Source organism: Cyprinus carpio, chromosome B8 (genome assembly GCF_018340385.1).
Source record: "Cyprinus carpio isolate SPL01 chromosome B8, ASM1834038v1, whole genome shotgun sequence".
NCBI classification, from domain to species: Eukaryota; Metazoa; Chordata; class Actinopteri; order Cypriniformes; family Cyprinidae; genus Cyprinus; species Cyprinus carpio.
Genome location: NC_056604.1, coordinates 9,789,841 through 9,805,814, shown reverse-complemented (window position 1 = coordinate 9,805,814; position 15,974 = coordinate 9,789,841). Strand labels below are relative to the sequence as shown.

At 37.7% G+C, this 15,974-nt stretch overlaps 1 protein-coding gene and 2 pseudogenes across 1 annotated transcript; 2 read left to right on the top strand and 1 right to left on the bottom strand.

The window, feature by feature from the left end:
* Positions 1-105: 105 nt before the first annotated feature.
* Positions 106-6,472, top strand: LOC122138324 (annotated as a pseudogene).
* Positions 6,473-8,103: 1,631 nt separating this feature from the next.
* On the bottom strand, positions 8,104-12,106 carry LOC122138323 (annotated as a pseudogene).
* A 13-nt stretch (positions 12,107-12,119) lies between these two features.
* On the top strand, positions 12,120-15,599 carry LOC122138117 (fucose-1-phosphate guanylyltransferase-like). The gene is given in 4 exon segments (XM_042728925.1): positions 12,120-12,394; positions 12,651-12,821; positions 12,902-12,994; positions 13,719-15,599. Coding segments are annotated over 4 exon segments (1,737 nt in total). The 5' UTR covers positions 12,120-12,318; the 3' UTR covers positions 15,116-15,599.
* The last annotated feature ends 375 nt before the right edge of the window (positions 15,600-15,974 follow it).

Here is a 15,974-nt window from a genome sequence, read left to right as displayed (position 1 = left end):
CTAAAGAATACTCTTTTAGGGTGATTTGATTTCACGCTGAATCATTATTCATGTAAACACCTCCACACCATATGCTTGTACTAAGTGTCCCATTAGACATCGCAGATGGAGGAGTCTGTGCAGTTTGGACTGAGATTTCCTCCTCGTTCTGTGAATAAACAGAGTAACAGGATGGTGAGAAAGTTTCATTGCAGTTGGAATGATTTTAATCATATTTTAACTGAAAAAAAAGGCCAAACAAAACAACATTTCAGCTGAGAATGTGGCTAAACCCGTTTGTAGCACTGTGAGGAGCACAGATGGTGGTTGGTGACAGCTTTACATGCTTCCCGTAATGTTTGCTTAAACTAAGCTGTGCAGGCCTGTTTGTTTCTCACTTCATTCTGTAGCATGGAACATTTTTTTCTTCCTTCAGGATTACTTATGTGTTTGCTTTTCAGATGAACCTGCTTAAATGCTTGCTGTGGGGTGGTAAACATTTATTAATTATCAATATTTGCTGCTCTTGTTTCCAGCTGAGAGACATTGCTGGCTGCTCCTGCATCACAGCCTCAGTGGACGACATTCACTTTGAAACCACCATAGGGTAACAAACACATACAGGAATAGTTATTGATTTTGAATTGAACCAAAAGGTTTTTGTTTATGTCTATAAAAAAAAATGTATGTGTTCCTGCAGGTTTGGACAGGGCTTTGTAAAAACATTACAGCCAAAAGTTCACCAGAGCCTTACATCCAGCATGGAGGTTTGTGGGAAAACATCTACTACTAATTTAGTCGAAATTAGTAGCACAAACATTTTATGATTCTGGGCATGAAAATCAAACATCTACTTGTATTATAAACATGCTGAATTTTCGTTCTTGACTCCTCATCGAAAACACATGCTTCTGCATTTCACTTGCTCTCACTTGGGTGTTACTCTATTATGGGGGATATGACTCGAAAATATAATGTGATTAATAATTAGTTCCATCGTTGTGGGAAAACTAACGCTTTATCTTTTTCAAAAAGTAATGCAATATCATGCATGGAAAATGTATGATATATATTGATAAATATAAAAAAAAGAATCTATATAGCAATCAAGACAAAAAACGCCACTCACGTTTTGAAACATGTAGGCTAATGAAACATTATTAAAACACTAAAATTAATTAAATTCATGTGATGAACACATATCCATTCATCTTTATTTTGTTTACCGTTTCATATTTATCTCACTCTTAGTTTTTTTGCATAGTGATAACTCTCATATGAAACTCTGTGCGATGATTAAGATTTTTTTTTTTTTTAGCCATTTGTGGTGGGTTAGCAACATTTATACTGATACCTACATGGCTTGAGTGCTATTTTGTTACTATTATATTAAATATATGGATCTAGAATACTGTATCACAAATATGAACATTTTCCTCACAAATTGCACAGACATGTTTCCATATTAAATGTGTGCTACACAACAATATAAATTCAACTAATTGTACACACTCACACTCACAGTACGTCATATTTTATCCACGTACATCTATCTCTTATGTATTAGCGCTAATATACAATTCCATTATTACTTTATATAAAAGTAAATATACTGTCGCATATGTTTTGAATTACTATGGAAAAAGTGGGGGGGTTTTCCGTAAAATGCCACCCCCCTTAAATTCCAATTATTCATTGTAATATATTAACCCAATCTATTATTCTGTATATTTCAAGTAACAATAAATAATTTAAACTATTCATTGTTACAAATATAGGGGAAATATGTTTATTCTTTGGCCTCGGGGTATGCTGTGCTGCAAAAAGGGGATTGTTTGAAACTTGTGATAAATTGCAATGTTACCTCATTGTCCCTAAGCGTGAGCCTGCGGATCTAATGGCGATCTTCTAAATGAAGTACGGCTGATGAAGTGGGTCTTGGTCTCAGGTGGGGCATTTCGGTGAGTGGTGGAAAGATCTCTTCGCAGATGACAGACAGTTGGAAGGTCTGTACACGCTTTCGCCACCTTTGTGGCCCGACGTACCCGAAGCAGGAAAGGGTAAAAAAAAAACAGAAAACAGCGTCAAGTCAAAGAATAAATGCACGAAACAATTTTCCCCCCAAAAAGTTTGCCTCACCCTTGAATCAGATCTGTGTGAAAAGTTCTTGGATTTTGGTCAGGTTTGTTAGAGTTGCGGCTTGGCTCAGCGCGTGTGTGGGTTTGCACAGGTACAGCCTGAAGCAGGTGATTTCCACGCACGCAGGCCAGAGCCGATGGACGTACAGCCTCGCAGTTCCGAGCGCAGGAGGCTAGGGACTAGCTTCAGTGCCCGAGAAGAGATAAATTAACGCTCTTCTCAGCAGCTGCTCCTCTCAAGGACAGGTGAGCGGAGACACTGCTCCCTCACTTTCTCTAAGGTGTGTTGTTACTTGACAAGAGGAACTTTGAAGAGAGGTCTCAGGCAAACTTGCCACAGGAACGGAGTAATGCAAATCAGAAGTTGAGTTTTGATGGAAGTGTCATTCGGTTTGTTTGGTTGTCTCTTCCTAAAACTGCCGCCAACACTCATTTAAGCATATATATATGCTGCAGTTACCCCTTCACCGTTCAACTTACATAAGGATCACGTGGTTTGAAGTGGTGTAGAGAAAAATTAGACTGGAAGATGCAGTAGCTCTGATAAGTGGTGCTCCTATCGTTTGTCAGTGAGTGAGTGTCTAGATTACCCAGGATGCGGTGCTGCAGAGCGGAACTGGGTAGAGACACAGTGTAGAGCTGGTTGCTCCCGCCCCATGCTAATGCACCAGGTCAGCACGTTTGTGTGGACAAATCATGGCGCGGGCTGGAGAATGTAGCCACCAGCTCTGCCAGGTGTACAGTCACTATTTTACTACAGTCAAATCTGATGATAAAAAAAACCTATTTAAATGCATACGCAAGGAAAATCAATGGTGTTTCAGTGTGTAATACTCGATATCTGCTTTATCTTTCTAGTTCAGTTTGTGTAATGCTCACCCAAACCTGCGGAGCATCGACAGTTCCACTTTCGTGGGCCGTTCCCACATTGGAGACAGACTGGTGTTGAAGGCAATTGTAAACAATGCTTTCAAGAAAAGGTACATCTATATCAAGAAAAATTTGTGGCTTCTGGGATGGCTGGGGCAGTATATATTTACCATTCAAAAGTTAGGAGTTTAGTTATTTATATAAAATATTTAAAAAGGTACTTTTATTCAGAGGGGCACACCATTTAATTTGATCAGATGACAGTCAAGCCTTTTACATTTTAAGAAAAAAAAATCTTCAAAAAAAATGCTGGTCTTTGAACTTACGTATTCAATAAATATAATCACAAAAAATAAAAACTGGAGTACTGATTCTGAAACATTGCTGCTTTGCATCACAGGAATAAATTATGTTTTAGAAAATATATTCAAACAGAAATCAGCCTGAGCGAGCATAAGAGACCAAACCCAAACTTTTTAACTGTTATATTTAACTATATAAAGTAAAAATATATATATAATTCATTTATCCATTTTATATATTTTAATATTAGATTTGTTATCATATTTGTTATCTGTATTGGATTTATAAAGGAGGCTATAGGGATCAGTACCACTAATGTAGCACTAAGGATTAAAAACAGTACCTCTAGGTTGTACCTATCATGGTTATAACCAAGTAAAAGCTATGGTTCAGTATCACTTACGGCATGAATCAATGGAAGCCTGATTATCTTTGAGCAACCTGAACAACTGGTATTTTGTGTGTGCTATAATGCCAGTATGGAGGTGGGTGGGAGGTTGTGCGGAAGGCCTATCAGGGTTGGAAGAGCCCCCTGCGACACATCAACACTGCTTCATGACCTTTGAGGTCTTGGAACAATGACAGGAAGCCATGCACGTTGCACACGGAGACGGAACTGAGCCTGTTGGTGAGCATGTAAGAGCCATTCCTGGAATCCTCACCATGGTGGAGGAGAGTTAACTCTGTTGATGGAGTTCAAGAGGGTGAAAACTATGGATTGACACAGCACCCCCCGCGTCCTTTTCGCTGCGTGTATCTAGTGCAGTGCTTGCTAATACTGAGTTATTAAAACTATATCTTATTAGCCCATTTTATACAATAAAAAATCATTATCTCTTCTCTGTGTCTTCGGTGTCAGGATGGTAAAAGACGCTTTCAGGAAGCCATAGCCAGAAAAGAAAATCCTGCACTCTTGACAGGTAGGATTCTGTAGGATCTAGGCGGTTAGGCCCCCCCCATTATAGGCGCGCGCTTACTGCGTTTCCGCACTTCCCTATCTTATGATATCATAGGCCTATTTATAAGGCTCTGGCTGCATGTCATATTCAAAGTTAACTTTACAGCTACACAAATTCCTGCATAGCAGACCAGCATGGGACACTAGATCACATGAGTATGCTCTCTTCTTACAGGATAAGTACATAATATCCTGCAAACAAACGCGAGGTTCCTCTCTCGGTTCCATGGGGACCCAAGTAACCAGGTATAATAACCTGTTCTAGTAGCTATAAAATCTCATGGATTTGCTCTCAACATGCTCTGTTGGACCATGGGAATAATCCATGTCTTGGCAGATGGTACCTCAGTTACAATAATGTTTCGGCACTGACGATGTGTGGCTGCCCGGAGTAACTGGGTCTTAACTTCAGAGAAGAACAAGGGGATAAGTTTTGTACACTTCAATTTTCCATTTTGTCGTTTTTGAGATTACATGTGTGACTTGAGCAGTTCTCAAATTGTTGTAGATCCTTCGAGGGAAATTAATGAGCTGAAACATTGTGCCCAGGTGAGTTTATACACATGGAGGAGAACCAGATGTTGTGCTTTAAGGTGGAGACTCATGTGGCTGGTGGCGGCCCCGAGCAGGTGTTTCTGTTACTGTCTGATCTAAGGCGAAGGAAGGCATGGGACCACCACTACAAGTATGTCAAATGGATTTTATATAATAAAAAGAAAATATTGAATTTGATAAGCGACAGACATTTAACAGCCATTTTTTATGATAATATAAACTTTGGAGTTTATAGTATTTACATTTTGTATTATTTCTATTTCAAATAAATGCTTTTCTTTTGGGATTTCTATTAATCCCTTAAAAAAAGTATCCATATTTCCACAAAAATATTAAAAAGTATATAAAAAGTAGTACACATGTTTTCACCATTGATCATTTCTTGAGCACCTAATCAGCATATTATTTAATGTTTTTTTGTTTGTTTTGTTTTTGTTAAGATCATGTGACAATGAAGACTGAAGACTGGAGTAAATTCAGCTTTGCCCATCACAAGATGTATTTACATTTTAAAACCAATTAAAAAGAAAAACAGTTATAGTTGTAATATTTCAAAAATATTGCTGTTGTACTGTATTTTTTGTTTAAATAAATTGCAAACCTTGGTGAAATATGAGACTCAGAAAAACATTAACCTCCTATTACTTTTAACAGACCATCATCATAAAATCCATTAAAATCTATAAATGAACACTTTTTGGTCCACTTTTTACTGCAATGTAAATTTAAATAAAATGTTACTTTTACAAGTGTCTTTTTTTAATTTATATCTTACAGGTTCTTTGCTACAATGGCTGGCAGATAAAATAAAATTATCAGCCACAGTTTCAAATGACTTGATTTAACATAGAACGCATTATGATATTAAACTTAACCATAATAAATATGCCTTAATACAGAGAGTGTGAAGTGATAACTGACTCACATGAAGACGACACCATCTACAGAGTTGTCACCCCCTCCGTGACTAAAGGAGGCAAAGTCCAGGACTTCATCCTCCTGGCCTCCAGGAGGCGCCCTTGTGATTCTGGGTAAATCTTAAACTTCTACAAAATCTTTATATTGTGTCTTGTGTATTTCCAAAGAACAAAATAAGTTTATAATCCATCTTTGTCACTTTGAGAGACCCCTATTTGATTGCCTTGCGCTCTGTGACCCTGCCTGCATACCCTCCCACTGAAGACTACAACAGAGGAGAGGTGCTGTGTGCTGGGTTCAGTATCTGGGAAGAGGAAAACTCTTTCACTAAGGTAATAAATACACAGAAAGCCTAATGGACACTTATACTGAATGAGTGAATGGGTCAAAGTTCAAGAATTAACACGGCTTTAAATGTAGCACTCTCTTTAACTGAAATAATGTGCATGTACATTAGCCAATAACATTGTTTATAACTCATGTTTAAAAACTGCTTAGAGTGGTCCCGGTGCTGCCATGTAGGTGTTAAAGTACTGAAGGTTAAACAGTGCGTTTGGTTTACATGCTTATTTATGCATTTCTCTCAGATTTCTTACTACAACCAGGCCACTCCTGGCGTGCTGCCCTATATCTCCACTGACCATCGCTGGGCTTTCCTCCAGTTTTCTACTGCACCTTTGCCTCATGTAGTGCTTTTCTGGAGGAGAATAAAGACAACCACCTTGGCTTCCCTGCCCACCACACCCTGTGAGAAAGCGGAATTCGACAAATCTATGCTCTTCAGAATTAGATTTTGCTTCTAAAAAAATGGTTATGGTCCAGATATATATGGATGACAGACATTCACATTTGAGTTTAGTATAAAAGATCATGAACTTTAGGTACATAAAACTCTTATTTTCCTATACACTCTCAGAAAATAAAGGCACAGAACTGTCACTGGAATGGGACCCTATGATACAAAAGCTAAAAGGTACATCACTATACCATATTTACCTCTAAATGGTACATTTTTAGTACATTAGGATACCGCCCCTGTGGCAGTTTTGTACCTTTTTGAATTTAGAAAAAGGCATTAGCATTGTTATCAGGGGGAGTCTTTTTTGGTTTGTTTAAACTCTGTATATATAATATATAAATATATACAGAATTATTTTGTAATGTAACCTTGATGAATATTAAAGGGATACTCCACCCCAAAATGAAAATGTTGTTATTAATCACTTACCCCCATGTTGTTCCAAACCCGTAAAAGCTTCGTTGTCTTCAGAATACAATTTAAGATATTTTGGATGAAAACCGGGAGGCTTGTGACTGTCCCATAGACTGCTAAGAAAAATACACTGTCAAGGTCCAGAAAAGTATGAAAGACATCGTCAGAATAGTCCGCCTGCCATCAGTGGTTCAACCGTAACATTATGAAGCGACGAGAATACTTTTTGTACGAGAAGAAAACAAAAATAACGACTTTATTCAATAGTTCCTTTGTCAACAGTCTCCTCTGTGTCTCTCCATATCACCGTATGCTGCGTATGCAAAATACACGTAGAAACAGCACATCCTTGTGGCAAGGCTGATACAGAAGAGCATATGCAGCCTACGGTGATATGGAGAGACACAGGAGAACGAAGCTTTTACGGGTTTGGAACGACATGGGGGTAAGTGATTAATGACAAAAGTATTTTTGGGGTGGAGTATCCCTTTAATATTATTTAAAAAATGATAATAATTCTCGCTTTTTTTTTTTTAGATATTTCACCTTTTAAGCTAGAATTTAGGATCATGTGCAATATTGTAAAACTCTCTACAGATGCCACTTCCAGAAGACTAAGCCAGTATATCGCGGGTGTTGTCATTCTCAATGACTCAAAGTACTCAAAATAAAAATAATGAACTTCAAATGGGTGGCAAAGTCGATATGTGGTACTTCCTGGGACAATCACGTTTGCATAGATTTTCAGTCTAGTTAGTGACGGATGTTAGACTACCTTTTTATGTAAGGCCAGAACAATGCCTTGATTTTCACACTGCTGATTCATTGGACAAGACCTTTTTAAATAAATACTGTTACATGTAGCAATTAAGTGTAGCTCATCTTTATTCAATGTCAAGCTAAATTTGCCGTGGCATTTAAAGATCATTTAAAGATCCTCCTGTTATACTACAACTGTTGAGAAATATAGCAAAATATATTGTTATTTGAGTCAGTTTCTCCTGCTAAAACATGCCATTCAGTTAATCTTTCTTAAGTGCTTATGTAAAGAGTGTAATATTGACCCAGATAATGTGGAATTACGTGTTATGTAAAGTTGGTGGCTACTAGTTTCTTAATACTTGTGCCTGAAGGATGGGGTGGTGGTGTGTATTAGGGGAGTTTTTTTTTGGATTCCAGTTATGCAATATGTTGGATTTTGAAAAGAGGAGCAGATGTCTATAATATAATCTTTGCAGACATCTTCTGGTAAGTACTGTAATATATTATTAGATATACTATAGCGCAGTATATTCTGCTTTTGAAACTACTGTCCACAAAGGGTTCTAACTAACCAATATGTAAATTTCATGTTAAACCGAAAGTTTGATAAAAAACATTCATGCATTTATTGCTGGTTACCCACGTTTCCATGTGTGGTATCTAAGCATGGCCCTCGCTAGAGAGTTGTGCTGTTGGCTGAAACTGCAAACCATCTCTTGCTCCTGGATCCTCATCCTCTTCTCTTCCAAAAACTGGGCATGTTTCTGACGTGCATGATGGATGTCCTGCTCCAGTTTGGCTCTCTGTAGAGTAAGAGTTTTCTCCATATCCACCCTTTCCCGCTCCTGCCGCAGACGTACTTCTGTCCTGTAAGCTTCTCTAAAGATGTCTCTGTGACCCTTGGCTACTTCACGGTCAATCTGGCGCTCAGTTACCTTCTCTGCAAGGTGTTTTTGCATTTTGGCTTTATCAAATGCTTGATGGACTCTTTCAATGACTTTGAAGGGGGTGAGGCTGATTTTGTCATGGCAACAACCAATCAGACGCTTCCCTGAAATAATGGCAGAAGAGTGGGGTGGTGGATCTGGTCTCTGAGTGTGAAAATGGCTGATGGCCTCACGTACGTCCTGTCCTGCAGCTTTACGGGACCACAACATATCACTCAGTGGCTCACTCTGGTGGACCAAAGCTTTTAGTCCCAAAACACGAAAGGTTCCTTCTTCAGTTTCTTCATTACAGAGATCAACAGTCACACTGATATCTAAGCAGAACAGAAGCATTCAGTGAATCAAATCAGTCTCTCAGAGAGCTAACTAAAGTCAAAAACTTCTGTTGTACCTTGGTCAAGTGTGTTTAGATGGGCCTTAGATTTCAGACTTGGACTGCACTGAGGGGTGTTGCATGGTGCTTTTATGTCTTGTTTGACGGTCATTTGATTTAATACTTGCAGCGTCCTGTATAACCTGTGTCAAAGTGACAAACGTTAAGTGAAGAGTCTACATTTAAATACACCCTAAAAAATTAAATGCAAAAATTTCAATGCACCTGTTACCAAAATTATTAAATGCATTGTTGCAAGTAAAAAAAAAACTAGTTTATTTCATTAAACCTTCAAAGTTGCCAACATTATTCTAATGAGTTTTGTTGACATTATAATGTTTTTAATATAACCTTAATATTGTATGTAAACTCAAATTTCTGTGTTAACTGATTTTCTTAAAAAATGTAGTTGTAGAAACTTAATTTAATTGTCTTGTTAATTTTTGGCCAGTAGAGTTCTAGTTCCCAGCATGCTTTGCAGAGGACTAGATAAGAAAAATGAGTGTTAAAATTAGGCAGTATTTTATGTTTTTTTTAAGGGAAAGACCTGTTAATGGTTAATGCTATTATATTTGACATTTAAAAGCACTTTCGTTATGTTTTGTCGGTTTTTGTCATTACATTTCATGCTGAAGAGTAGACTGCATGAATGTAACCAGCAATGTTCCTTACAAGCACTTTTTGGTTGAACATAATTTCATTACAAATTGTTATGACGTAAAAAGATTCATCCAAAACGTTACATTATTTATTTATTTTTTTGAGCCAACACATTATTTTTTTTGAGTTTACAGTGTTTATATTTTTAAACTGTCACATTACCCGTCTGCATAGCCAGTTTGCATCAGCTTATCAAGGTTCACATGAAGTCTTTGGATCTCTTTATTTCTCTCTTCATTTTCCTTTGGATGAGAAACACATAACTACATATTAGAATACTGCACATGAGCATTTCAAATAACCTAAATGCTATTTTTTTTCATATTTTAGAATTTTATATATATATATATCTATATATATATATAATATATATATTATATACATAAACCTTTCTATTTATAATATTAATGTATAATAGATGTTACAAACTTTCGCACATTTAAAATTTTATTATGTTCTTTAAGATCTATTACATGAAAAAAGCAGCAGCACTGTTTTTCAACAATAATAAGAAATGTTTCTTGAACGTCAAATCAACGTATTAGAATGATTTCTGAAGGATCATGTGAGACTGAGGACTGGAATAATGGCTGGTGAATAAATATAGCCACAATCAAATAAATGCTGACTTGGTGAGTTAAACAATAACTAAAATCATAAACACAAAAAATAACACAAAAAATAAATCCACATATTGTCTTTTTGATCAAATAAATGATAATATATAACATGTAAAAAAATTACTGAACCCAAACCTCTGAATTGTAACATATATCAGTCAAATATAGTACATACTTGTTGCGGGTGGTCATCTGTGTCTTCCTCCATGGTTTTCTGAGACTGGGATTGTACCTGGTCATTTTCTGTGCTCAAAGGCATGGAAATGAATGGTTTCTCAGACGTTATCTGTTTCTTTGTACTGCAAAGCCTGTCAATGAAGAAATCTTCTTAAACACCAAACATCCCAAATACTATCTTTATCAATAAGTAACTGGTTTTGTACTTTATAGTGTACAAAATAAGCATAAAACGTTGCATAGCAAATATCAAAATATAAGAAAAGCAGGATATTTACCCAAGGCTTTTTCTAATTAAATGACCTCGAATCCAGCGCTGTATAATAAGTGTAGGGCAATAAACAGCCTGAATCCTGTTTATCTCTGAAATTATTTTATATGCCGCTTTCATCTCTGTCTCAAATGAATCCTGAGGAAAAAGAAAACATCAAAATATGTTGGTTTTTTGCACTTAGACATAGCAGTAAACACAACAAACAAAGAAGACCAAGATAAATAATGAGCACTAACCGACTTTAAAGATGGGTACAAACTGACACAAAAGTGTTGATTCATGGCTTTGAATCGAATAGGAAGAGACCAGTTTTGAATGATTTCCTCATCAGAGATAACAAAGTTGTCCAAGGCCTTCAGTGACCATATACTGTTGACCAGACAGTGTCTGTAGCTCTTCTTTAAACTGAGCGGGGGTGTCATAGAGAGTCAAAGCAGTCAGGTTTAAACAGCCAGACAAGCCTTTAATATTGTTCCAAGTTGACATGTTGTTGTCGTGTAGATATAGAAGTTGCAATTCTTTCAGATGACTCCAAACACGAAGCATCAGGGAGCTGAACAATCTGAGCAGAAAAGACGACTGTTAGTGATTTTCTTCTCCTTAAAGCTAATCAAATATTCAGGGCAGCAAATGAAATGAATACCTGATTTCCTTTCAGATCCAACTTCACCAAGCGAGTGCATTCCATCAGAGCGTCGATCCTCGTCAGAAAGTTGTCAGCCAAGAAGCAAATTCGCAGTGCTCTGCAAGATCCAATCTGATCCAGACTCTTTAAAAGCAAACTGCTCAATCTGACCCATCAGAATGTCCTTCAGCTCTTTCTCACTCTCTGATGTCCAGGAGCACATGATCCAGTATCAGACACTGAGAGCAGTTTACCAAATAGGCCCAGTATCCCTCCAGAGAAACCATTTTCACATCTTTGTGAAAATCATCTCTTCCATTTTTTGAAGAAAACATTTTTTATATATATATATATATCACAAAAACATCCTGAGGTAGGACTACTGTCAACAGTACATGATTTATAGTATAGTTCCTAATATATATTTGGACATATTTCACAAAAATTAAACAAAAAAATCTAATTCTCAGTCTGCTGTTTTGTTTGTTCTTACCATGGTTTTGTGCCTTCTTTTGTTGGCCGAGTGATTCCAAGATAAAAGTTGCTATGACAACATTGGCTGGAAATACAAGAAGCTCCTCCAAACATTTTCTTATAAACCACTCACACCACTTTACAAATAAAACGAATACTGCTTTGTGTCTGGAGGTTGAAAATTATAAATAATTAATTCAGTTTAATGTATATTACTCGATGAAGAGTAATATGTATGTAACGTTACGTCAGAGTTTGTTTGTCACGTGACTGGAACCCGGAAGTACTTATGTGAACACAAGTTACGGGACGTATCTAACGGTTTTAAGGAATTTTTTTGCAAACGCCAAATAACTGATCATTGTCGCACATGTTTCCGTACATCTGTTATCGATGTCCTGTTGTTGGTTCATATTTGTGGTTGTATAAAAGTGTCAGATGCTAGCGTCGTGATTTAGACTTGCTGATTCTCATGATGGCAGAGCGCGTTAACATCCATCTGCAAAAATCCACCAAGGACAAACTTGAAAAATTCAAACAGATAAGAGGTAAAGCTTCCGTTACGTCTTTAAACTTTTCTTGCTTTTACAGCTGCTTGACTTGTTGCAGTGCTGAGATTGCTGCTGAGCGATCACGAGCCATGGTATTTACTACATAGTTCAGTTCCTATCACTTACTACATGTCCACAATAAACATTTTCTATACTTTTTGTTGCTGAGAATATTCACTTGCTTGACATTTGCTGCTCGTTAGGGTTTCTATAACTATAAAAGGAGTAAAAGTTGTTTATTTCCCATCCACAGGTAAAGAAGTTCAGTCTGATGAATTCTGGGATCTCGTGGTCATCACTGCAGTGGATGAAGACCAGAGGTCTGCTTATGAAATTTCAGATCACTGACAAAACTGGAGAGGAAAGAAACTGCCTCTCGGAATCAGATATCATGTGTTTGCAGATCCTCCAGGATGCAAGATTGGTGAGATATATAAAAATATATATTTGAAAATTGTATTTAATGTACATTTTTAAGAGATGTTTCTTCATCTGAATATACAGGTAATGGTGGATCAACTTTACATTCACTGCAGTGTCTACATGATAAATATGGCAAGTCACTGTCAGGATTTAAAGTCATCCTTATCCATGCAGGTATTGTATTAATCTATATAATATTCATCAAACCTCATTCATGCATTTTGTTTATTGTTAATGAGCTGTAATGTACTATTCAAAAGTTTGGGGTCAGAAAGTTTTTACATGTTTTTGAAAGAAATCTCTTATGCTTACCAAGGCTGCATTTATTTATTCAAAAAAGTAAAAATAACATAAAAGAAATAAAATACACTGTGACACATTATTACATTTCAAAATAAGTATTTATGTTATATATATATATATATATATATATATATATATATAATATATTACACACACACACACACACACACACACACACACAGATATATATATATATTAGATTTTTTTAGATTTTTAATGTAAATTAAATTTTACATTTGTTAAAATAAAATTTAGGTCCTAAGCCATTGAGTGATTTATAAACGAGTAAAAGTACTTTAAAATCAATCCTGAATGTAACTGGAAGCCAGTGTAAGGACCTGAGGACTGGTGTGATATGCTCAGATTTTCTGGTTCTAGTCAGAATTCTGGCAGCAGTGTTCTGGATGAGCTGCCGCTGTCTAATGGTCTTCTTGTGAAGGCCGGTGAGGAGACCATTACAATAGTCCACGCTGCTGGTGATAAAGGCATGAACAAAAAGAACAGCAATTATTTGAAATAGAAATCTTGGATATATTAATTTGTATACTTTTGTTCAAATCTACTTATTTATCTATGCATTTTGTTACATATGCAGGAGGATTCAGTCAACGTTTGCCCAGTGCCAGTGCCCTGGGTAAAATACTCACAGCTGTGCCCCTGGGAAACCCTTTATATCAAATGCTGGAGCTCAAACTTGCAATGTATGTGGATTTCCCCGCACACATGAAGCCGGGGATGCTGGTTACCTGTGCTGATGATATAGAGCTCTACAGTGTTTCTGACCAAGAGAATGTGGTGTTTGATAAGTCCGGTTTTACTGCCTTAGCACATCCCTCCCCTCTCTCTATTGGTACCACTCATGGAGTTTTTGTTCTCGAACCTGCAGAGACGCCCAGAATTTGTGATATGGAATACAGAACTTGCTCTAAATTTCTGCACAAACCAAGCGTCGAAAAGATGTTCAAATGCAACGCCGTATGCAAGAGGGAAGGAGAGGAGTTCGTTTACACTGACAGCACTTACTATTTTGATTACGGGACTGCCATGACCCTGCTGACCTTGTTCCGTGAAATCAGCCCTCTGACATGCGAAATCGATGCTTATGGAGACTTTCTTCAAGCCCTGGGGCGAAGAGCTACTGTGGATTACACGGAAAACACTGCCAACGTCACAAAGAAGGAAAACGGTCTCGTTGAGATTCGCAGAAAGATTTTCCATCATCTCAAAGGCACGGCACTCAACGTCATCCTGTTGAACAACTCCAAGTTTTATCATGTCGGCACCACAGAGGAATACTTGTTCCACTTCACTGCTGACCCCTGTCTCAGAGCAGAACTCGGCCTGCTCTCTGCTGCCTTCAGTGTGTGTGACTTGGAGCCATCGGAGAAAACTAGAGTTTGCGTGTCGCACAGCATCCTGCATCCCAGTGTGAGCATGTCCCAGGGCAGTGTTGTGGAATACTCCAGACTGGATGCTAGAGTTAAAGTCGGAAGTAGATCTATCATCAGCGGCTGCTGGATAGGCACCGATCTGACAGTGCCAAGTGACACCTTCATACACTCTTTGTCTGTAAACCTGGATGGAAAAACAGGTTTTGTGACTGTGGTTTTTGGTGTGAAAGATGATCTGAAGAAAAGTGTATCCAGTCCTGCTCATATGAAAGCACTGAGTTTGTTTAAGGTTAATCTGGAGGACTGTGTTGGGCTCTGGGGTTTGTTTCCTGAGAAGGTCAGGTTCTCAGGAGACACATCTATGTGTAGTTTGTGGAACGCCTGCATTTTCCCAGTGTGCTCCAATCTAAAGGATTCATTTGTGATGTCACTGGGGATGCTGAAGGCACTGGATAGTGGAACCAATTTCACACTACCAAAAAAAGCCACACTTACCTCATTACAAGAAACTCTGCAGAACAAGAACCTGGAGGAAATGCTGAAATTTAGGAAAGAACTTTATGAAGACATTCTTAGGGTTAATTTAAGTAATTCGGTCTGAGCGTGTGTGTGTGTAAATGATCAATTATTTCTTTGCGTTTGCTGCTCAGTCCTACGAATTTGCCACCTTGTAAAATACATACAATTTTTCACAAATTTGTATGAGTGAGTTTGTACAAATTAGCCACCTTGTCAAAATGAGATCAGGTTGAGCCATGTGATGAAAATCTTAAATTGCCCATAACAAACACTATAGAAATACCAAGACAGTGCAACATGCAGTATGGTGGAATAAGTCCCTCCTTCTGAATAAAAGAGCCAATCGGCAATTAGTAAAGTCATGTGTTGCTGCAGCTGCCATTAAGAGCTTCGGTTGCCAAAGAAACAGTGTCCTGAGACACACATGCACACTGGCTGGGCCAGTCTGGATTATAAGTCATTGCCTAATGGTTAGAGAATTTGACTCCTAACCCTAAGGTTGTGGGTTCGAGTCTCGGACCGGCAATACCACGACTGAGGTGCCTTTGAGCAAGGCACTGAACCCCCAACTGCTCTCCGGGCGCCGCAGCATAAATGGCTGCCCACTGCTCCGGGTGTGTGTTCACGGTGTGTGTGTGCACTTTGGATGGGTTAAATGCAGAGCACGAATTCTGACTAAGGGTCACCATACTTGGCTGTATGTCACGTCACTTTCACTTTTTTTTTTCACAAGCTTTTTATTGTTGCTGATTTGAAATATGTTATTTAATGTCAGTGTGGCAAGCAGTTTTTAAGATTTCAGGATTCCATCATTTGAGTTGATAGGACTTGCATGTCCAAAATAGCTGCCCTTAGGCTTTGCAAATATGGCTGCTGAGTAAACATTATGTATGCTAATTAGTATTTGTATACCAATAGTATTCTGTGACACTAATTCACTA